Here is a 22,553-nt window from a genome sequence, read left to right on the forward strand (position 1 = left end):
TAATTAATGTATGATGATTATGTAATGTTATATTATGGAAAAACTTGAAGGTTTTGAATCAAAATGTGTTATTAATCTTTCTATTAAAATTACAAAAACAAACCTTAGTTTTTATTAATCATTTTGATTTTTAAATATGTCTTTAGTTAGTTAAGTTAATCTTTATATATATTTTTCACTAATCAATTTGGTCTATACAATTAATAACAAATGAAACATTTGAAGATGTGCTCATAGTTTTGATAAAATTCAAATATTTTAGTGATAACACATCACATATTTAGAGACCAAAATGACTACTCTAAATTGGTATCAGCCTCTAAATTAGTATTGTACATCGACGTCTATATTGTTTAAGATCCAAATTATTTAAGATGATGGTTATGCTACGAATTTATATATATAGTGCCTCCACTATTCAAAGTTTCTGGCTACGCCACTGGATACAATCTTATAAAAACATGTCTAGGCCATCCCTAATCCAAAGTAAAATTCTAAGATGGTATTAGAGTCTCCTCCAAGGTACGTTGGATCACTTGTAATCAGATTTATGCTATCGGTCATCCACCATTTATATATTCACGCACCATGCTCAAGTGTCAGATGTAAATTGTGTGTTAAGAGTCCCACGTTGAAAGAGAGACAATCTGAACATGTGTTTGTAGTGAAGACAATCATCATCTCACAAACACAAGCTGGTTTTATAAGATTACGATAGCCTAAACCACAAATTTTAAGAAAGAAAGGAGAATTTTTTTTTCTTTCTGAAGAAGAAGTAAGAAAGGAGAACCTCGTCATTTCATCTTGTGTAACTTGTTATTAATTTAGTATAACCTATAACCACCAACAAAAAAAATATTATTTCCTATGCAAAATATATAGATCAAGATTAGGTCATCGTCTCCCGCAACATAATACATTGTCAAGTGAAAGCTTATGATCGGTCCCTTCACATTAGCTTCTGCTTGCATTTCACATGTGAGATTGTTTTTGTCACGAGACAATAATCACTTATTACGGAAATTACTCATGCGTTTTTAATTTGTTTTGGGGTAATATTCAGAGTTACTTATTCATATAAAGATAGAAATGGAAGCAAATGGGGAATGAATAATTCCATCAAGGCTCCAAATATTTCCTGCAGAAGTACGTAGATTTTGAACTACGTGTAAGTGGAGGCAGGGATGCAGACATGGCCACATGACCCCATTAAGATAGACCACGAAGATACAACACAAATAAAATGGAGTATTTACATCAAAACACAAATCCTATCACAGCATCAATTATAACCTCATTTATGATTTAGTACCAATGGTATTGGTACAAATTAATTTAAAAAATGTACAGTGAAAAGATCATAGTATTCAATACCAATTATTCTTCTTGAATGCAACTTCGGGATAACTTCACCACTTATGAAATAAGATCCCAAGAAGACCGTTACAACCATCACCTCCCACATAAGTTTCTTACATTCCAGAAGGAGGCAATAGATTTTATGTGGTGTTTAATTCGATAAGCTGAATGGTTTGTATTTCTGCAGGTCGATCCAGACACCGACCAATGAGCCAAGACCAGCCACAATAGATACAATGAGGCAGAAAGTACTCATTATTTCCAGAATAATCCACTTCCTACTCCATTTTGGGATCTTCATTTGTACGATATACATCTCCACAGGAAAGTAAACAGTTAAAGGCCAAAATCCCAATGCCCCAATCACTCCCAAAACGTCGTTGAAAAATGGAATCAACATTGCGATGAGAGTGGAGATGATAACAAACACTGTCCTCCAAACTAACGTAAATATGTTTTGACTGTAGACTGGCAAACCAGGGATTTTAACTTTGAATTCTCTGTCAATTTTGGGCCATTTTTTTGCTGCCTCTTTCTCGACGAAGGCAAATAGGGGTTGGGCATACACTTGGTATGCTCCAAAAAGGTGAATAACGATAGCAGCATTAGCAGCATCTACAACCCAATATGCTTTTGAGACACCAAATCCGGCGAGCAGGTTCCCTGGCGCATTGTCTCCAAAAGCAGCATATCCCATGCAGCCACAGAGCAGATAAAATGTTGTAGTTACTGCAATACTTAGCTTCGCAGCTTTCTTCATTGCTTTTCCTTCTGATGGTGGAGATTTGATTGTGTCCTGTGTAATTAGATTAGACATTAATTTGTTTGGATAAAGCGTGTTACACATTTGTATACTCACATCTCTCAACATGTAAGTGATTTGTTTGGATAAAGCGTGTTACACATTTGTATACTCACATCTCTCAACATGTAAGTGATGCAAGACTAAAACTATTGTTAAATTTCCTAATATGCACCCTTAACTATTAAGGCTATATCTTGGTAAATTCTTCTTATCAGTACTTAGGTGAAAATAAAAATTTAATTGATAAAATAGTATCAATGTTATTTTTAACTTCTAAAATGGCAAATGAGTAAAGAACAAAAAAAAATTCTCATAAAAAAACACCTTAAAAATAAAGAGGTTATAAAAAAATAAAATAAAAAACCTTTAGCATGTGAGGGGGTATGTGTGCCTATAGCATTAGTAAGTAATCTATAGGGGTTGAAATATCACAGCATTGTCATGTTAAATTTTGTATCTCTCTCTAAATAGATATTAAAATTTAACATGATTTGGCACATGATGTTGTCTTTTCTTAATTTTTTACAAATAGATTAAAGGTGTACCTGAATTTCCAGGAGAACAAAAGAATATGAATAAGCAAAGGCGATGTTTCCAAGACCTTGGAAAACCCCCCATACTTTTTGGGCCGGGGTCACTGTTCCGACGCTTACTCCTGTGAGGCTACCCATAACAGTACCGTTTTCTATTCCATAACCAATTGAACAAAATTAGATAAAATGTAAGAATGAACTTTAATTATAGCTCAACTACAAAAATATATCATCTTGAACTTATAAACTGTGTAGGCTTTTCTGCATGTGATCTGATAGGTTCAGTAAATCATGTCACCACATTTTTAAACCGTAAGAAGTTTTCTGCAGTAAACCTATAGTTCAAGACTTCAAAGGGTATCGGCTGATTAAACAATAGCCAAAAATTAAGTGAAAATTTGTATCGAACAAATTGAAGTAGGTATATAACCTGCAACTTTGGAAATTCCAAGAGCAAGAGCAATTGTGGAATAGAAGAAAGACATGACTGCAGCAACTATTGAGAGCCACCACATGTTATGAAAATCTGGAATTTGAGAAAGGAAAAGTTGTGCCACGCCAAAAGCTATCATGTATGGGTTGCCTGAAATATGACATGCGTCTTTTCCATCAGAGGTATGGACACATAAAGACTTTCTGATTTCCCTGTCAACCAAAATCAGCTGATTCAAACAACAAACCCATACAAGTTCAACTGTCATCAACCAAACTATATAACCATATATCAGTAGAAAGAAATGTTGTGAAGTGACAGTGAATTATAACAATCACGCCACGTTTGTCAGTTGTGTGGTACAATTTAATACACACCATAATAAAATGCAACTGCCAGCAACAGAATTAATATTATCTAGCTTGATTAATTGGAATATATTGAAGTATGGTTTTAAATTGCACTGTAAATGGATGCTCACATTGGAAATACATTAAAGATAAGCTCAAATTCTTTTTACGTTGATAAGTTTATTTTGCTAGCTTTACTAAAAATTGTTGAAACAGCTAAATCAATATGAATAAAATTAAAGTCCATTTGAATCCCACAAAACACAAAATTAAAGAAAGGGAAATGTTAACTTGTGCCCTCAAGGCACAAGTTAATGATTCAAATATAGAAAAAAAATTATTGGAATGTGTGCATTGCATTTAATATTTAACTTTTTAATCATTTAAATGCACAAAATTTTAGAAAAAGTTTCTTCTTTTAGGTTTCTTAACATGTGCCCTTAGGGCACAAGTTAACACTACCCTTAAAGAAAATATAACTTCAAATCTATTTGTCCTCGTTGTTACAAGTTACAACCTAGTGGTTTGGCTGTGAAGTCATTTTATGTGGAGTCCACGGTTTGAACCCAGGCCACCACATTCCCCCTCCTCGTGTGCGTGTGTTTGTTTGCGTTTAATTGGGCATGTGTTGGCCACTTGGCCAATAGCAAAAAAAAAAATCATCTTATTTCGGTTTTATTACTCTGTGTGTGTGTGTGTGTGTACTGTTGACAAATCAAAACAATTTCTAAACTTCGTGATTTCAAAGACATAGTATGCCTTAACTCACATCATGCTCATGGCAGCTGCAATATTGTATCCTATTGCACTTCCGAAAAGATTCAAATACTGAACTATCCCACAAATCTTAACACTGGGCCCGCCTGCAAAACACGTTATAATGCATGTTATGGTGTGCATTTCATCTAAAAAAAGTGATCGTTAATATATACACAAACATGTTAATTTACATGACATTTAAAAAAAAAATCAACTACAGACATAGAAACTTGGGATAGGAATTTTATGTTTTTTTTTTTAAAAGAAGATCACGTCATACTCGATTTACAAAACAATTTATCACATGGTGCTATTCATGTATTAATATACATGTATTACCAAGAATGTTACTAACTGCATCCATGAAAGTATAGTTTCTCTTTCCAAATTCGGTGTCACCACAACGATAACAATCAGCGAGAAATGATGAAGTATACAGAGTGATGATGCTGAAAAATATCATGGATCCAGGACCAGCAATCCAACCCATCTGAGCTATAGACCAGGCTAAGGAGAGCACCCCAGATCCTATCACAGCTGTTATAATGTGGGAGCATGTAGTCCAAACGGTTCCTGACTCAGATTAAGGCAACAAATATCATATCACCGAATCAAGGACACAGGAAATGTACAAAGCATATAATATACATTCATTATACCTGTCCGTTTAACACGGCCATCATCGTCATAGTATTTGGAATCATGTAGAGATGTGCCATCCTCAATGCCAACAATATCTCCACGGTAGCTAAGGTTGGTTCCGGAAGAGTGTTCTACCATCTTTTATGGATATACTATGGCAGGTCAAATATAAGTGAGGAATCATTATAAAAAAATTATTTTGTTTATTCTAACTACTGAGTTGCATTCACAGATCACAAAGGATAAAGCATGCACAAAAGAAAGAGGTTGGTTCAATTATATGCATCAAGTAAACTGTGTAGTATTGGAATAGATCGGTTATCGGGTAAAATGAGAGGGAACTTGTAAGAGTTCTATTGAATTTTAAGAAATGGAAACCTTATGGGAAAGTTCAAATTTGATTAAATTTTAAGAAACGGAAACCTTATGAGAAAGTTCAGATTAAAAATCCCAAGTGGCCAAAATTTTGGCAAAATGAGTGTACATGGTTATTTGCTTCTGAAATGGATTTTTAGTTACATTTTATTGCATACAACGCCATTTAGAGTAGATGATTATCAAAATCTGGGTCCACTCACATTGGGATTTAACTTCACTCTCAAGTGAGGATAAATGGTTTACCCCCTTTTTCTTTGCCGGATAAATGTTGACCCCAGGACACACTTTCTGCAAGAAAACCTGTTGTATGTATCCCTCCATGTTCCCTTTGTAATTTTGTCGTTTAACAGCTTTATTTACTAAAGTTCTCATATCAAATCAAAATCTATGACAAATCATATGTGTTTTGAAATATAAACTCTTACTTTCCTTATTTCACTCGAGCCAAATCCCTTCAATAAAAGATCATTCCACAAAAAAATATTTTGTATTTAATAGCTTTATTTACTAATCAAGTTCTCATATCAAATCTAAATCTATAAAAATCATGTGTTTTGAAATATGAACTCTTACATTCCTTATTTCACTCAAGCCAAATCCCTTGTATAAAAGATCATCCCACAAAAAATAAAATCCCTGTTTCAAAACCCAACTGACCAACTAAATAGTATACTAAATACATACACGGAATGATAGGCAAAGAAGAGAAACATAGCGTCTTCAATGTCAGGTTGTTACTCGGACGACACATGCAAGTACAGTTCTTGTTATATTCCTGTATTAAATGTGTTTGTGTGCGTGTTATCTTCTCCTTTAGACATGCGGCAATCCAAAGCCGCAATTTGTACCTTCTTAAATTTAACGTTAAACGTACATTGTGACATGAGATGAGATAACTATTGTGACGTGAAGGCCAATCCAAACACATGCTAAGAATCAGTTCCAAATAAAAACAAAACTTCCTTAATAACAATATTTGGAGACACAATCTAACAAATCTACTAAAAGCATATCAAATTATTAAATACTTGCAAAACAGAATGTTTCAAAACACGACACCAATTACCCAGGTCATAAAGAAACAGAAAATCATTATAATCATAAACCAAACCAGATTAACAAGTTAAGTTCAGATTTATCACACAACAAAGTCAATTATTGATACGATTAAAATACAGTCTCACTATCAAAAACACATAATCCAATCCAAACAACGAATTAAAAATCATAATTCTCCAAATTAAAACAAAAACAGAGTGTGTGGTACCTGGCAGTTAACGAAAATGTGCAGCAATTAGGTAGGAATTGGAGAGTTTTGTTCCCTGATCTCTCTATAAAGTTTGAATCCAAGAGTGAGAGATTCTGAAATTGCAAATTGCAAATTGGTTTAAGAATAAAAATAGTACAGAGAACAGAACAATACCACTGAAAATGAAACTTATATTAACATCATAAAGGAATCAATCAATCAATGAACGCAATGAATGATCTAGTTGTGAAAAAATGCATCAAATTCACTAAAAATAGAGCCAGTGGTCAAAATTAAAAGAGAATAATAATAATAATAATAAAAAATTGAAGGGAATAATAATAATAGAATTTGAAACTTTACCAGAGAATTTTTGTACTTTTGATATCGGAAGCTCGCCGACTACCTCACCACTAGGCAGCCGCCTTGTGGAGTCGGCGGTCCAATTAGGCGTCTGTAAATGAAACCACTGCCGCTGCAATTCACGCTTCAACACAAGTTACATTCATTCATATATTTATATCAAATTTTATATATTATTTTATTAAATAATATTTTAATTTAATAGTTATGTCAGCAATGGGGCAGAACACATACATAATATAAATAAATAAATGAACAATGGATGGGGTCTACATTTCAAGATAGTATGGAAAATAATTGATCCTTGTATATTTTTAATAGATTTTCAATTTTTGGTTTGACTGGAATATATTTTTCAAATTCCTAAAATCAAACGTTCTTATCTTGTAACTAAATTATCTTGTTGTCTAAAAAAATACTATTTGTATTAATTTTTTTGTGACCTAACTAATAAATTTATGGCGTTGACTCGTTTCATATTTTAGAGTGATAGAGTGTGGTTTGAGGACTGTGCCCAAGAAAATGAGAAATAAGTGGTTTTGAGGATTTTTTTTTTTTAAAAATAAAATTTGTTTTTGAGAAATATACGAAAGTGACGTGAATTAAAACTATAAAAGTAACAGTGGGAAAAGGAAAATATTATAAAGTTGAGTAAAGAAGTGAAAGTCTATCATTGGGGCAAGGTTGATGAGTGAACAATTTAGTCAACGAAAAAGAAAATGGTTTTGTTAACAAGTGTCTCCGGGACACTTTTAAGCATTCTAAATTAAGTAATTATCTTTTAAAAAAGTCAAAATTTTTAATTTCCAATACAATTACACAAACTTTCATAAGAAGTTACTATTTAAGGTTCTTATACAATGTCACAGGCATTAATTAACATTTCTCAAAATAAAATACTAACAACTTTTGCACAGCTCATGAGGTCAGGTAAAATACGTAACCATTGGAGCATTTTCAAAAAAAAAAAAATATATTTTTTATTTGTAGTTCTCACCTTTACATCTATTTAGATCTTCTTTTTTGGGTTTTTTGTTTTTTCAAGGAGGATAATGGTTAGAATCCAAGTGTTTCAAGGAGAATGAGTGGAATGTCTGGGTTCTAACTCCACCTCTGTATATAACAATGCATGTCCCTGTCAACTGAATATTGAATATGTTAAATGAATTAAAAATGATAAAATTATTATTTTAAACGTATTTGGATCGACCTAGTGGTATTGACATGACAACTGAGAGTGTGCTCTTTGTCTCTTTCTTGAGGTCTCGATTCAATTATCTCCGATGTTAATTTGGATAGGCTAATTTAATTTCTTAAAAAACAATAAAATTATCATTTAAAATTTTTTAACATTTTTAAATTTACGCATAATAAAAAGAAAATATTTGGTCCTCCAACTTTATTTCTCAAAACATTTACTAAACATATCTTATCACTCACTCTATATTATCTTTCTTTATTTGACAAACTCTAACACTCTGTTTGTTTGAAGAGAAACAAGGAAGAGAGAAATAGAGAAGAGAGAAATAGAGAAGAGATGGTGACTTTCTCTTGTTTGGAAAGGAGAGAAATAGGGAAGAGAGATTGCAAAATCGTGGGACCCACCACTTTTTGCTTTCTCCACATAACAGCGAAGAAAGGGGAGAGAAGTGCTATTTTTTGCTGTTATTCCATTTTCACCCTTGTATTCAAATATTTTATTCTTATTAATTAATGATGAATCGATAGTTCCTGCAAATTGCAAGCAACAATGACTCTTGAGTGTGATGTAGAAAACGGAGGGAGATTCTGTTGGAGTCGAGCTAAAAACATAAGTTGACGGTGGACGAACGATAAGGAAGTAAAATAAGAAAATAGGAGCAAAGCTTTATTGACGCCGTTGATGATGAAGAAAAATAGATCTTGAATGATGTTTTAATTTTTCTTATCAAGCAACGAGAGTGGTTACTGGTGAATCGGTGATGTAGTAGAAGAAATGGGAGTGGAAGATAAAGATATAGGATGAAGATAATCAACGTTCTTTTAAAAAAAATTATTCCTACACTCCTTTTTTTTTAATTCCTCTTACCCCCATTTATTAGTCCGTTCTTATTATAAAAAATGTGTTCTAATTTTTTTGGCTAAAACATAATAATAATAACAATCTACATCAATTTAAATTGAAAATTGATTTTATTTATTAGGAGTAAATTAATTTTGATTGAAGGTTTTTTAATAAGGGGCATTTTGGTACTTCTAAGAATAATCAACACTTCTCTCTTCTCAATTTCTTCTATCTTTCTCTTATACCAATCAACACATCAAATCAACTCTCTTTCTCATCTATTTCTCTCTTCTCATTCTCTCTCTCACCTAATTCTCTCTTTACACTTTCTTCTCACAACCAAACACAGTGTAAATGATCTATCAACTCAAAATCTCCTTTCCAAACATCAATTGAGATTTTCCGTTAAGGATGCTGATAATAGAAAAATATTACCATTTGTTTATCAATAAATTCTTTAACCTTTCCTTTCAAAAAAATAAAATATTTTTTTTAGCCTTTTAACCTATGAAGCCCGGATATTTCAAAATAGAAACTTATCCTACTTATAAGATATTTTACAGAGAAGTATCCTGGAAAAAAAAATGAAGGGTAAAAAAATGATAATGTGTTATGAAAATTCAATGGAGAAGTATATAATTTAATTTAATATTTGAATCACTGTAATTGTTTTTCGATTAACTCATTAAAAATTATGTTTTTAGTAGATGAAAGTAACGAGAGAGGAGATTCAATCAATCAGTACTAAACAAACTTTGTTTTGAGTTATTTTATCGTTACATTTGTTGATATCCTAACATATGAATGAAAATATAATACGATCTATACAAAAACTTTACATTTTTTATTTTGATCACCTGTATTATATTTTGTAAATTGTGACTTTTATGATTATATAGTATTGAAGAGTAATCAATGTTTTTTTTTAAGTATTTTACATGCATATAAATTTTAGTATAAATATTTTGTTAACATAACTTAGGTCGTATCGTATCCTAAATTTTAACAATTTCGCATATTCGCGTACCTGCGCCCGTACTACGTATCCGGGCTTCATAGCTTTTAACAAACACCGTCAAAACTTCACTTTTATTTTGGAGTCACTCTCTCTACTTAAAGTTTTGTTTTAAGACTTAGTGTGTTTGATTTGCTAAATCTTATGTACAAAACAACACAAGACATGACAACACAACATAAGGCAGAACAACACATGACAAACTTATTTAAGGGCAAATTTTTAGTCAAATGAATGCTTATATCTATACTCTATACTATATAATAAAGAAAACTACCTCTTTCAGCACTTTCAGACTGACTTTTTCATTTCCGAAAATTCCCTCAATTTTCAATACAAATAACGCATGTAAAAAATTGATAAGAATAAATTTAAATATTAAAAAAATGTAACAAACACGATGTATATATATATATATATATATATATATATATATATATATATATATATGTATGTCTGTTTTTTTCCTTTATCATTTAAAAAGTGTAACAAACTATATGGGTATATTTATACTTACCTTTTCATTATCCCAATTATACCCTTAAACAACTTTTTCTACAATAAAGATCGTTGTTGGTGTCATTAAAAAAAATAGATTATATTTTTTTTGTTATATTATTATTGTCAATGAAATAAACAATCATGATTAGTTTGGTTTGTTATAACTTGAAAGCAACAAACATTTATATTTTTAGTTTTAATCAAAAACAAAATTTCATAAAAAGAACACCGTTAATAATTTTCAAACGTTAGCGCAACAAAAAGAGGGGAAAGACGGGCACGTGAGTGTCCGTTTTTTCGCTAGTATAGAAATAGAGGGAGTGTGTTATAAATCCAATAATGCCTAAATTGAAAGGCCCTTACTTCTTCCACTTTATGACCTTCTCACGCCCCCTATTTTTTTCTTCTTCTGAAAATGCCATGGAAATTTTCGAATTGTAGAATCCAAACTGTGTGTTTCCCTCTGTTTTTGGGTGGAAAATTGAGTTTTTCACATATTCGGAATATATAATCCAGACACAATAAGTAGTTTGGATTTTAAAATCCTAAAACCCAATATAACATGACGCGTTTCTTGCTTTTTTCTTATTTTAGAATCCAAACGCTCCATTACTCCATATACACCCCTTTTATGGAAAGAATCGAGGGAAAACTACTTCAAATTATATAATGCGAAATGTATCAGCACATAAACTAAGCCTATTTGTAACAGGGTAGTCATTTTAAGAACCATCCTAACCTCCTCCTTGTTTTTCAGGTCATTATCACCCGTCTTCGTCTAGTCCCAATCGAAAATCCGATTTCACCAAAACATTCCCATACAATAAGTAAAAAAACAATTCAAGGAACAAGACACCTCCAGAAGAGACCTCTTACTAGACTCCACTTCTCAAAATCCAAAATTCTATCGTTTAAATTAAATTTTCGTTTTTTCAATGTTTTTACTTTGTTTTTTGGTTATTTTTAAAAGAAAAATTCGCAACAAGTGAAACAAGAGAGATCCTAATTGTTACTTATATATAAACATATTTTAGAGTCTATAATCTAAACAGTGTTTGGATTCTATAATTCGAGCAAATTGTATTTTAAGACAAATAAATTAGGGCACGCGAGAAACCCCACTTATAAAAAGTTTTTTTTTTTTTTTTTTTTTTATAAAAGCCTAAAGTTAATGCAATTCTCCAAAAAAAACTCTTAAAATCCCACGATAAGGGGGTGTAAATAGCGGTTACGACGAGCAAAATCTGAGAGATGGTATATAAGAGGACAGTGAAACTGAATGTAGAATTACAACAAAAATGGCGGCACAGTTACAAACCTTGAATGTTTATCCTTCCTCCTCCCCGAGACTTCAATTTTCCTTTCCTCATTCAACACTCAATCAACCACGCTTCTCATCGTTCTCACTTCGAATTCGAAACCCTCGCTTTCAACCCATTATCTCTAGCGCTTCCAATGTTCAACCAAAGAAGCATTCTCCTTCTTCATCCACCAGAAACAAAAACCCAAAAAACAACAATGATAAGAAGAAGAAGAATAACAACAAGAGTAATGGTGAAATTGGTGATTCCAATTCCATTTCCAATTCTTCTCTGCCTCAAATTCCTACGCCACTACCTAAACCACCGGCTGGTTTCGTCGTAGATGACACTGGCAAGCTTCTTACTTCTTCAATGGACCGACTTGCCACACTTGTTAGTTTTGAATTTCTTGTTATTATGTATTTTTTCTGTTCTGGTAGATTCAATCATGTTTCTGTGTGTGTTTGAAGTAGTAATTATGAATCGAATTATGCAAGTGGCTGTGGTTAGTTAGTTATTGACGATTTCTGTTATGTTAAGGCACAATCTTTGGTAATTATGATTTGACAGGAATATTATTGCAGGGAATTAGAGTTCAAGAGTTTTATTTAGAATTGTTGTTAATTTTTATGAATATTATTGTTAGGTTGATCCTGCGAACAACCTTCCTTTGGAATGCGTGATAAGGAGAATATTCACAAGTTCTCGAGGAGATGATTGTATGTTGCTATGCCCACTTGACATGTAAGTTAAATGTTTTTAATGTTTAATTCATGGTCTTGTATGATTACAGTTTATATATCTAAGGTTTTAGGGGTGAAAGACGCGGTTTCTAAATCATATGTATGGTTGTTTTTAGCCCAATGTGAAATCTCTCTGATGATTTGGCTCCTCTCGTGACCCAACACTACGCTAAAAATCCAGGGTTTTGATAATCTTTTTTTTTTAGTATTTATTAACTTTAGATTGTGGAATTTTTACTACAGGCCTATACAAATATTACAGAGCACAGGTGATGGATGGTCAGAAGTAAGTTTCCATTTTGTAGTTGAAGTATCAGTTTGCTTGCATTTTCATTGCTGACAATTTAAATAGGACCTTTTAAGTTTTAAAAATAGGACAGACAATTTCTTGTATGATTACGGTTTATATATTCAAGGTTTTAGGGGTGAAAGAAGTGGTTTCATACCATTTTGTACACTCCTTTTATAGTACAGCTGTACAAGTCACTCTTGTTAAAGCTCCAAAACAATTTTGACTTTAGTGATGAATGAAACTCATTGCTTTTATGTGAAAAATAAGAAGACTTTTCCCTACTATGTCTATGCCATGCTTCACAGCCAACCATTGCATATAAAGTTCTAAAGTCTATAAAAATAAGGATGGTTTTGTAAGGCAATCGACAACCTAAATTAAAACTTCGGCAAATCTTCATGAAATGGTCGAATGATTTGATTAAGTTAAAATCTTATATTTTGACAAAAGAGAACGACATCTTTTGATTAGACACATCTATGTACCCAAACCTAGCTAATGGGAAAATCCTTTTGTTTTTGTAGTCGTTGTTGTCAAATCTTCATTCAGATTCATGTTTTCTTTCCATGTTTTTAGGTCAGTTACGAGGAGCTTGAGTCTCTTCTGCCTGCTGCTTCTTTTGCACTTGCCAAATTACGAATGCATCTGATTTATAGTGGGTATGCCATATGTCAGTCTTTTCTCATGACAAAGAAAGTTATAAAATTAACTATTGTGCTTGATCACTAAATATTTCTCTCTCTCGTATTAGATACTGTCTTACCGCTCGTGGCGGTTTTTGTTACTCAGAAGAAGACATCTTTGACTTTCATGCAGGCAAGTTCTTTGCTCTTTCTTTTCATTAAACTATGTTCTAACTTCTAACACCAGAGGACAAACAAAAAAGATGTTATATTCAGATTATTGTGGAAGATTTTATAGCTCACAACATGGCTGTTAATACTGTTGAGATTCTATATTTTATGGGTGCTAATTACATCATGCTTTTGACATTATATCTGATCACTTGATCACTAAAAGCTTGAAATTTGTTTGGATACATCCTAGTCAGAGCCTGTCCCTTCTATTTATTCACCTCGCTTTGGTTTCGAAGCCACCTCTGAACTCTCTGATGGCGATATAGCCCTACAAAAAAAATATTTTACAGGGTAAAAGCAAAAAATTGTATATTTACCAGGACTAAAAACATATTTATCATACTCGTTATAATTAGGGAATTCTAAAGTGATAATATGCTTCATAACCATTTGAATTGGACACCCAAAATTTAATGGCTGATGTTTTCCATTTTTTAGATGGTAAAGATGATGGCTTGGCAACTGAGGGTGTAGAAATCACACACTTCAATCAGGTAATCTCAACTTCAATTGCATAAACTGATAAACATGTTATCGCATCCTCACAGTTCAATTAGGTAATCTGTAAAATTAAAATTCGATTTATTATCAAATATTTATACTACATCCTCAAATTTGCATTGGTATACTTGACAACTGTACGAGAATAAAAATTAGCTTACTTCGTTGGATGGTTGCGTGTTCCCAATCATGTTTGCTTTCCTTTCTTCTATGAATCAGTATTGTTTATACCAACAGAATTAAATTTTGAACTGAAAAAGTTGTTCTGAGCTTTTATTTTATCGTGTATCTAACTATCTACAGTCATGAAGAGTCGTACTTTTTGTTAAGACAAATTTCCTGTGCATTTTCCCCCATCTAATTTAATATGTTTTCTAAAGTAACATCTAACATGTTACTAATGCTAATACTATTTGAAATAAAGCGGATGGTAACTTATTGGAATTTTGTTGCAGGAAGCAGCGCACTACATGATATATACACCATCTGATCCACTGCTTTTTGTCGCTGCAAAGGTAATCCTCCATATTCAAGTTTGTTAGAGCAACTATTGCCTCTGTTAAACAGTGGCATCACTCCATTTACCTGTGACATTTTCTCTCTACCAAATGCATTTTATAGTGACCGGAAATTGAAGTACTCCTACATTTTTTTCTAATTGGCATGAGAAAATCAAATGCATTTTACAGTGGAGTGAAAACTGTTCAGAATACCTGTGAATTTAGTATTATATTGTTTCCACAATCCACAGTTTATTTATTGGACATGAGAAACCAGTGTTCTAGAGCTGATCATAAATTTATCCTTGCAGGATCAGAATGGAATGCTACAAATCGCTGATGATGTAAGTAGGCACTCCCCACTCATTACAGAGTCTGGCCATTATTTCCTTCTCAGCTCCCATGTATTTCTGATCAGTGTAAGGGTACAAATTCTAATTTGATAATCCCTTGTGTCGCTAATTTCATTTTATGAACAGGAATTGCTTGAGGATCCTGCTGTCATTAGCGCCATAGATGAAGAGACTGAATTTAATGCCTTGGTGGTATGTGATTTAATCTTCCAAAGTAACATTTTCTTTGGTTATAATGTTTGACTCCACTCATTTCTGTATGTTTTCCCTTACACACAGGAGGAAGAAGCCGCACTCCTTGACTCACTGTTGGGTAAAAGATAATCATAGATGCTCATTGTCGTAGACTGCCCTACTGTTTCCATTTTAGTTCTTCATCAGGATTGCCCCACTGTTGGGTCTGAATGCAGAGTTTTGTGGGTAGAGCAGCTTCTTATGTGTACATGATCAATTTTGTATTTATGCAGTATGTATATTTTAGTATGATCGAGGACTGGAACAGTTAGTTTTATTATGGCCCCTTGTTTTAGTGAGTGTTGACAGGAAAGAACAGTCATAGCCCCTTGTTTTAGAAGTAAGTTTTCACAGTTTTACTGTTAAATTGATCGTGTTTATTGTATCATATTATTTAAGAAGTTTAAAATTACTACTCTTCATTGACCTCAAATTTTTGTCGATAATGCATTCATGGTTTTAAATTAAACTCTCAACTGTATATTTTGTTTCTCCTAAAAAAAACTGTATATTTTTTGAGGTCAAAACGTAAAGGAGTTTCTATGGTCCCAACGTAGAAAAAACTGGACAATGGTCCATTTTTTTTATTTTATTTTAAAAAACACTAAAATCACCTACTAGAATTTTTTTTTATTTAGAAACCAACAATCAACTAAAATAAAACCAACAGTAAAAAAAAAAAAACTAAAATAACGCTAATTTCTTCTGATGTCTCAATTTTTGTTTTGTTTTGGTTACAAAGCTAAAAGAGAAAGAAAGGGAGAAGGAACTAAGTTCCTGCAAAGTCTGCAATGAGAAGATTTGATAAGCCAGCCTGGTGGAGATGTATGAATCATAAGCTTTAAAGAAAAAGCATCAAACTTGGTTAGAAAATCAGTTGTTTCCCTCATGAAGGGTGTGGGGCTGTGGACAATGGAAGCAAGCCAATCAATGTTAGGAACATCTTTAATGTCTTGAATTAGGCGGCATAGATATGAAAAATAAGAGTTGTTTAATGATAATATGAACGCAGGAAAATGAATCCATGCAGCAAAAATCAACTTGGAGGTTCAACTCTTTGGCTATTAACATCCCCTAATGAATTGTATTAAAAGTGATTTAAAAAACTAAAAAGTAGGTAGTTAGTGTTATTTTTAGTCGGTATCCGATTCAAAGATCGACTAATTCAAATGATTCAATCTCACTGTCCATTTGCAAGACCCATTTAAAGTTAGAGCAAAACTCAGTACTACGTAATTATTTATCATCTCATTTCATATATTTACATATTTTCAATAAATAACTAATAATAACATTGGAAAAACATAATTAATTAATGTTGCATTAAACTTTTAAAATGATAAGTAAATATAAAACTAAAAATTTCTCCAAATGCCACAATTAAAATGAGTGGAGGAAGGGAATAACGTTTTACCATTTCAAAAATCATTTTGGTTTGCATTTGAGTTTTGAGTGGCTTATTTCAAATTACTAAAGAAATGAAATTATTTAAAAATACTAGTATTTCAATTTGTTAATGTAGGAAAAAATAATTTGACAGAAATTAGTGAGCATTGAGCGCCACACTACCCAGTTTCTTCAACTGTCCGAATCTTACACCTTCATTTCCAGATTCATTTGCTATGACATTCTGAAAATATGACAAACCAAACGCTGCGTTTCACACTCCTTCTTCTTCTCTGCACCACCGTCTTCTCCTGGAAGAAAGATGAATTCCGTAACTGTAACCAAACCCCATTCTGCAAACGCGCTCGATCTCGCTCCCCTGGTTCCTCTGACCTCATCGCCACCCACGTCACCATCTCCGACGGCGATCTCACCGCTAACCTAATCCCCAAATCCCAACCCGATTCATCAAAACCCTTACTCCTCACTCTCTCCGTTCATCAAGACGGAATCCTCCGTCTCATCATCGACGAAAACGAACACTCTTCCTCCAAGAAACGCTTCCACGTCCCCGACGTCGTCGTTTCGCAATTCGCCAACACCAAACTCTGGCTTCCACGCATCAATTCAGAAGATCTAAACGCTCCTTCTTCTTCTGTTTACCTCTCCGACGGTTACTCCGCTGTAATCCGTCACGATCCGTTTGAGCTTTTCATCCGCGACGATAACTCCGGCGACCGGGTAATTTCCATTAACTCACACGGTTTATTCGATTTTGAACAGTTGAGAGAGAAAAACGAAGATGAAAATTGGGAAGAGAGTTTCCGAACACATACTGACAAAAGACCATACGGTCCTCAATCGATTAGCTTCGATGTTTCATTCTATGATGCTGATTTTGTTTATGGTATTCCCGAACATGCTACGAGTCTTGCGTTGAAACCTACCAGAGGACCTAATGTTGAAGAATCTGAACCTTATAGATTATTCAATTTGGATGTTTTTGAATATATTCACGATTCGCCGTTTGGACTTTATGGTTCGATTCCATTCATGCTTTCTCACAGTAAAGCGAGGGGGACCAATGGTTTTTTCTGGCTGAACGCTGCTGAGATGCAAATTGATGTTCTTGCCTCTGGTTGGGATGCTGAGTCGGGGATTTCGCTTCCTACTTCACAGAATAGGATTGATACGATGTGGATGAGTGAAGCTGGTGTTGTTGATGCATTTTTCTTTGTTGGGCCGCGGCCGAAAGATGTTTTGAGACAGTATGCTGCTGTGACGGGAGGTTCGGCATTGCCTCAGATGTTTGCAGTGGCTTATCATCAGTGTCGGTGGAATTATCGTGATGAGGAGGATGTTAAGAATGTTGATGCAAAGTTCGATGAATATGATATTCCTTATGATGTTTTGTGGCTTGATATTGAACATACTGACGGGAAGAGGTATTTTACCTGGGATAGAGTTCTTTTCCCTAATCCTGAGGAGATGCAGAAGAAATTGGATGGTAAGGGAAGGCGCATGGTTACCATCGTGGATCCTCATATTAAGAGAGATGAGAATTTTCATTTGCATAAGGAGGCGTCAGAGAAAGGGTATTACACTAAGGATTCCAGTGGGAATGATTTTGATGGTTGGTGCTGGCCTGGTTCTTCGTCCTATCCGGATACTTTGAACCCTGAAATTAGGTCATGGTGGGCTGATAAATTTTCTTATCAAAGTTATGTGGGTTCAACTCCTTCACTTTACATATGGAATGATATGAATGAACCTTCTGTCTTTAATGGTCCCGAGGTATGTTTATTATTTCAAAGATTCTTCTTTTTGTTGTTGTCGTTGTTGTTTCAATTCAAGGTACATTCTTATATTCATGCATTTTGATTTGGGAAAAAGAAAATAAATAATGTGATAGTAATTTGTAAGGAACTCAGTCGTAACTTTCACCATCAATTTCCATGATAATCATGAATACATGAGTATGACATGGAAATCTTGCGATCCACCAAAATTATAAAGACTTACATTTCTTGTATATGATAGGGAGATTTGTTAACAAGTTATGCACATATTGACTTTTAATTGTTAGTGCCTCATAATTTAGGATTAGCTATCGAACAACTGTTACTTCTACAACATATAGTCCAGCCAAAGATAGAATACTTGTTTGAAAATCAGTAGTGGCCAACATCATCATACTTACTAGTTGCCCAATCATCATTAATGTGCTTTAGCGGTTATAACGACAAAATAGTAGCTCGTCTGCTGTATCTAATCTCACTCAAAAGAGAAGGAATAACTAAATGTCCCTAACTGACTGAAGATTTGTTTGGATGCATGTTTGCTTGACCATTCTCGCGTCCTAGTGTGTTTCCACTGTGAACATATAGAAGCAAGAAATTGTAAAGTTGGCCAAACTCACCTTCACACCGTGAAAAAGTTACCTTCCAAACACATGCTAAGATTATATGGTGGAGATTCTGAAATTTGGTTGCCCCAGTGAAGCTAAACCAATATTGATTAATAGATCAGTTAGAAAAAAGACGATACGTTGCTACAATTGTCGGATATTCCATTATGCCGAATTCACCCACAATGACCCGAAATTTTATAGTGAAGCAACTTGTTGGTTGGTATCCTGTGTCCGCAATTCTGACTCTTCACTTCTCACAATGTTTCATATAATTTAAATTTGGTCACTTGAGAAGAAGAGCTTGGATCTGTGGGTTACTTTTAATGACTGTGCATTGGCGACATTACGAAACTGAAGATATGATTGTTTACATTGTATCCAGGTGACAATGCCTAGAGATGCCTTACATTATGGAGGTGTGGAACATCGGGAGTTGCATAATGCCTATGGGTATTACTTCCACATGGCAACATCTGAAGGGCTATTGAAGCGTGGTGAAGGGAAAGACAGGCCATTTGTTTTGTCAAGAGCATTGTTTGCCGGAAGTCAAAGGTATGGTGCAATTTGGACTGGCGATAACTCTGCCGATTGGGATCACCTTAGAGTTTCAGTTCCTATGGTTTTGACCCTTGGTCTTACCGGGATGTCATTCTCTGGTCAGTCACATCCTTCTTATGATGATCTTTTTTTTTATTCTTCACATATTCAGAGTCGGTGTACTTTTTTGTACGAGTTGAGATTTTTTCTCTCTCTTTTTTTGTTCAGATGATCACGTTTCATGACCTTTATGCAGGTGCTGATGTTGGTGGGTTTTTTGGGAATCCGGATCCTGAGTTATTGGTCCGCTGGTACCAGTTAGGAGCTTACTATCCTTTCTTTAGGGCCCATGCCCATCACGACACAAAAAGACGAGAACCATGGTTGTTTGGGTAGGATTGAAATACTTTTAAGCTTTTTTTTTTGGCCCAAAGTCAATATATCATCAGTTTTTTTTTTTTTGGCACTCCCTTCATTTTATACTTATTCAACAAAGATAAAAAAACAGTGATTTTTTAACCATTATTTTCCTTGCCATTAAGAGCTGTTTTCCCTTTAAAAATTAGTCAAAAGTGATTTTATAGAAGGACTTTACCAAGGGATGAACCACTGTACAAATCTTATATATAAATTAATAGAAGTCATATTGTATAAAATGAAGTCATAATAAATGTACAAGTGCAAACTAGTTTCACAAGGACACAATCACCAAAAACCACAACTTCACGAGTTTACACTCTTAGACTTTTCCCCACATGCTCAGGGGGGTTAAGTGAATAGCAACATTGATTGAATTGTAAGTATTGAATTTGATACAGATGCACCATACTTACCTACTGTATTTCCCTTGACCGTTAAATGGATCCTGAATTGTGTGGGAATCTGTTTGTCAATATTGCGAATTAATTGTCGTTCTACTTCTGATACTGCAGAGAGCGAAAAACAGAATTAATTAGGGATGCTATACATGTTCGTTATGCACTTCTCCCATATTACTACACATTATTCAGGGAGGCTAACACTACTGGCGTTCCTGTGGCCCGTCCATTATGGATGGAATTCCCATCTGATGAAACTACTTTTAGCAATGATGAAGCTTTCATGGTCGGGAGCAGTATTTTAGTGCAAGGGATCTATACTGAGGTGCTTTAGTCACTTTGCAAATACATATATGTTTTCTTTCAGCTAATAATTCCCTTCTTTTTTGTGATTCTTAATTAAAGTTTTTATAATTCGTCAATTCTGGCAGCGTGCCAAGCATGCATCAGTCTATCTGCCTGGAAAACAATCGTGGTATGACCTAAGAACTGGAACTGTGTACAAGGGAGGGGTGACACACAAGTTAGAGGTTACAGAGGAGAGCATTCCTGCTTTCCAGAGAGCTGGAACCATTCTAACGAGGAAGGACCGGTTTCGGCGAAGTTCCAGTCAGATGACAAATGATCCCTTCACTCTGGTAGGTTTTCAGGCTGATTTTAATTTCTTTGAATACCATATGTTTCCCCTGAAAAATACTTGTTCTTGCCTTTTCTGTTTGTTTCCATATTACTAGGTTTTTTACTGTTGAGTTTCTATTCATGGCCTTTGTTGACAATATGGATGTTTATGCTAGTTGAATCCTGATGCTTCTTGGCATCATGCCTTCAGCAGTCCAGGACGAGAATATGTTTTGCAGTTTAAGATTTGAGATCCCACATATCTACTATGTAGATTTTGAATGGGCCTATATAATATGCTTTTTGACAATTTTAGTCTGATTGAAGGATGTAAACTGAATGACTTTAAATAGAAAATGCTACTCCGTGCCTGCATGTGTGTACATCCTAGCAAGAAAAAAGTCATTTGATTATGAGTAACCTTTTCATTTGTTGCATCCCATCCAAAAAATGGCTGCCTGTATTCTGTATGATTGAGTTGGGAAATGCTGCGTGGCTATACCTTATTACCTTTTGTAACTAGTGACAGTTATGGAGAGTAGTCTACTAGTTTGCTCGGTGATAAGATTATTATGGTTCTGTGTTTGGCAGGTTGTAGCTCTGAATAGTTCCCAAGCAGCTGAAGGTGAATTGTACATTGATGATGGCAGCAGTTTTGGTTTTCTAGAAGGTGCCTTTATCCATAGACGTTTTATTTTTGCAAATGGGAAACTTACTTCTGTAGACCTGGCACCTACTTCTGGTGGAAATGTTCGTCATACATCCAATGTTGTTATTGAGAGGATTATCGTGCTAGGTCATGCTCATGGCTCAAAGAATGCACTGATTGAGCCCTCAAATCAAAAGGTTGATATAGAACTTGGACCGCTTTGGGTTCAAAGGGCAAATTCACCAGCTTTCATGACCATACGTAAACCCAATGTCCGTGTTGCAGAAGATTGGACTATCAAAATTTTGTAACTGGTAGTGGAAAATATTTGGTTCTTTAGTTGAGTTGATATGAAGTTCAACTGCAAAAGTTGGGATAAGGAGAAAAGAAGTCTTGAAGAATGGCTGTGCACAAATACAATTTCAGCGGCTTGTTTAGTGATTTAGGGTTTGAGAATTTGAGAGATGTATGCTTGGAACTTGTGAATCCAATGTAGCCTACGGACTTAATTTGGTAACGATAATTTTTATCATCTGGAATGGTCATCTGTGTTGGCTTTTATAAAGTACATTGATAAATGCAATAATGTTACTTTATACAAGTCCATTGCAAAATCAAATTAGTTAGTTAGTTCTGGTTAATGCATTTGTACCGAGTATTTCACGATATTTGATAAACACTGTGTTTAGCGGTACTCGTGTGATTTAGCTTTCACATAAATAAACTAATTAGCGTCCTTGTGTCTAGGTATATTCATTCAGCCACCATGTGTTGCGAGCTGAAGAGCTCGTGACTAAATTCTCCCTAGCTGTGCTGCCTCTATGATTTTCGTCCCTCCTGTTGCCTGCTATCTGCCTCTGTTGCCTGCTATCTGCCCTCTATAGCACTCTTCATATAGAGACTTCATAATTATTGTTAAAATG

General features: G+C 34.1%; 3 protein-coding genes across 4 annotated transcripts; 2 read left to right on the top strand and 1 right to left on the bottom strand.

Annotated features, from left to right (window-relative positions):
* Nucleotides 1–1,228: 1,228 nt before the first annotated feature.
* LOC146941748 (amino acid permease 4-like) lies at nucleotides 1,229–6,999 on the bottom strand. Of its 2 annotated transcripts, none has more exons than XM_085755577.1 (8): nucleotides 6,872–6,999; nucleotides 6,527–6,590; nucleotides 4,899–5,033; nucleotides 4,579–4,812; nucleotides 4,250–4,343; nucleotides 3,128–3,342; nucleotides 2,710–2,849; nucleotides 1,229–2,155 (listed from the first exon to the last, which is right to left on the bottom strand). In XM_085755577.1, exons 3-8 carry the CDS (start codon nucleotides 5,017–5,019, stop codon nucleotides 1,511–1,513), a joined length of 1,449 nt encoding a protein of 482 aa, XP_085611703.1. In that variant the 5' UTR covers nucleotides 5,020–5,033; nucleotides 6,527–6,590; nucleotides 6,872–6,999; the 3' UTR covers nucleotides 1,229–1,510. The 2 variants fall into 2 exon arrangements, with proteins under 2 accessions (XP_085611703.1, XP_085611702.1); XM_085755576.1 differs by having other exon boundaries at nucleotides 6,527–6,621.
* A 4,721-nt stretch (nucleotides 7,000–11,720) lies between these two features.
* Nucleotides 11,721–15,645, top strand: LOC146941749 (BTB/POZ domain protein TNFAIP protein). Its single transcript, XM_085755582.1, has 10 exons — nucleotides 11,721–12,125; nucleotides 12,379–12,476; nucleotides 12,719–12,761; nucleotides 13,344–13,426; nucleotides 13,519–13,583; nucleotides 14,063–14,118; nucleotides 14,581–14,640; nucleotides 14,937–14,969; nucleotides 15,105–15,170; nucleotides 15,258–15,645. Exons 1-10 carry the CDS (start codon nucleotides 11,730–11,732, stop codon nucleotides 15,300–15,302), a joined length of 945 nt encoding a protein of 314 aa, XP_085611708.1. The 5' UTR covers nucleotides 11,721–11,729; the 3' UTR covers nucleotides 15,303–15,645.
* A 1,103-nt stretch (nucleotides 15,646–16,748) lies between these two features.
* RSW3 (Glycosyl hydrolases family 31 protein) lies at nucleotides 16,749–22,231 on the top strand. Its single transcript, XM_085755583.1, has 6 exons — nucleotides 16,749–18,392; nucleotides 19,391–19,664; nucleotides 19,802–19,937; nucleotides 20,478–20,688; nucleotides 20,795–21,001; nucleotides 21,573–22,231. The coding sequence occupies exons 1-6, from the start codon at nucleotides 16,851–16,853 to the stop codon at nucleotides 21,939–21,941; spliced, it is 2,739 nt and encodes a 912-aa protein (XP_085611709.1). The 5' UTR covers nucleotides 16,749–16,850; the 3' UTR covers nucleotides 21,942–22,231.
* The last annotated feature ends 322 nt before the right edge of the window (nucleotides 22,232–22,553 follow it).

The sequence above is a fragment of the Medicago sativa genome, chromosome 3, assembly GCF_051527215.1.
Source record: "Medicago sativa cultivar Bolivia chromosome 3, Bolivia_mono, whole genome shotgun sequence".
NCBI lineage: Eukaryota > Viridiplantae > Streptophyta > Magnoliopsida > Fabales > Fabaceae > Medicago > Medicago sativa.

Excerpts from the sequence above, each read along its gene's own strand:
- LOC146941748 (XM_085755577.1), bottom strand. The coding sequence starts at position 5,019 with ATGGTAGAACACTCTTCCGGAACCAACCTTAGCTACCGTGGAGATATT. Across the intron at positions 4,813-4,898 it reads TGGCCGTGTTAAACGGACAG|GAACCGTTTGGACTACATGC; the intron begins GTATAATGAATG and ends AATCTGAGTCAG. Across the intron at positions 2,850-3,127 it reads TGGAATTTCCAAAGTTGCAG|AAAACGGTACTGTTATGGGT; the intron begins GTTATATACCTA and ends GTTATGGAATAG.
- RSW3 (XM_085755583.1), top strand. The coding sequence starts at position 16,851 with ATGACAAACCAAACGCTGCGTTTCACACTCCTTCTTCTTCTCTGCACC. Across the intron at positions 19,938-20,477 it reads CGAGAACCATGGTTGTTTGG|AGAGCGAAAAACAGAATTAA; the intron begins GTAGGATTGAAA and ends CTGATACTGCAG. Across the intron at positions 21,002-21,572 it reads CAAATGATCCCTTCACTCTG|GTTGTAGCTCTGAATAGTTC; the intron begins GTAGGTTTTCAG and ends TGTGTTTGGCAG.
- LOC146941749 (XM_085755582.1), top strand. The coding sequence starts at position 11,730 with ATGGCGGCACAGTTACAAACCTTGAATGTTTATCCTTCCTCCTCCCCG. Across the intron at positions 12,126-12,378 it reads TGGACCGACTTGCCACACTT|GTTGATCCTGCGAACAACCT; the intron begins GTTAGTTTTGAA and ends TATTATTGTTAG. Across the intron at positions 14,641-14,936 it reads TGCTTTTTGTCGCTGCAAAG|GATCAGAATGGAATGCTACA; the intron begins GTAATCCTCCAT and ends TTATCCTTGCAG.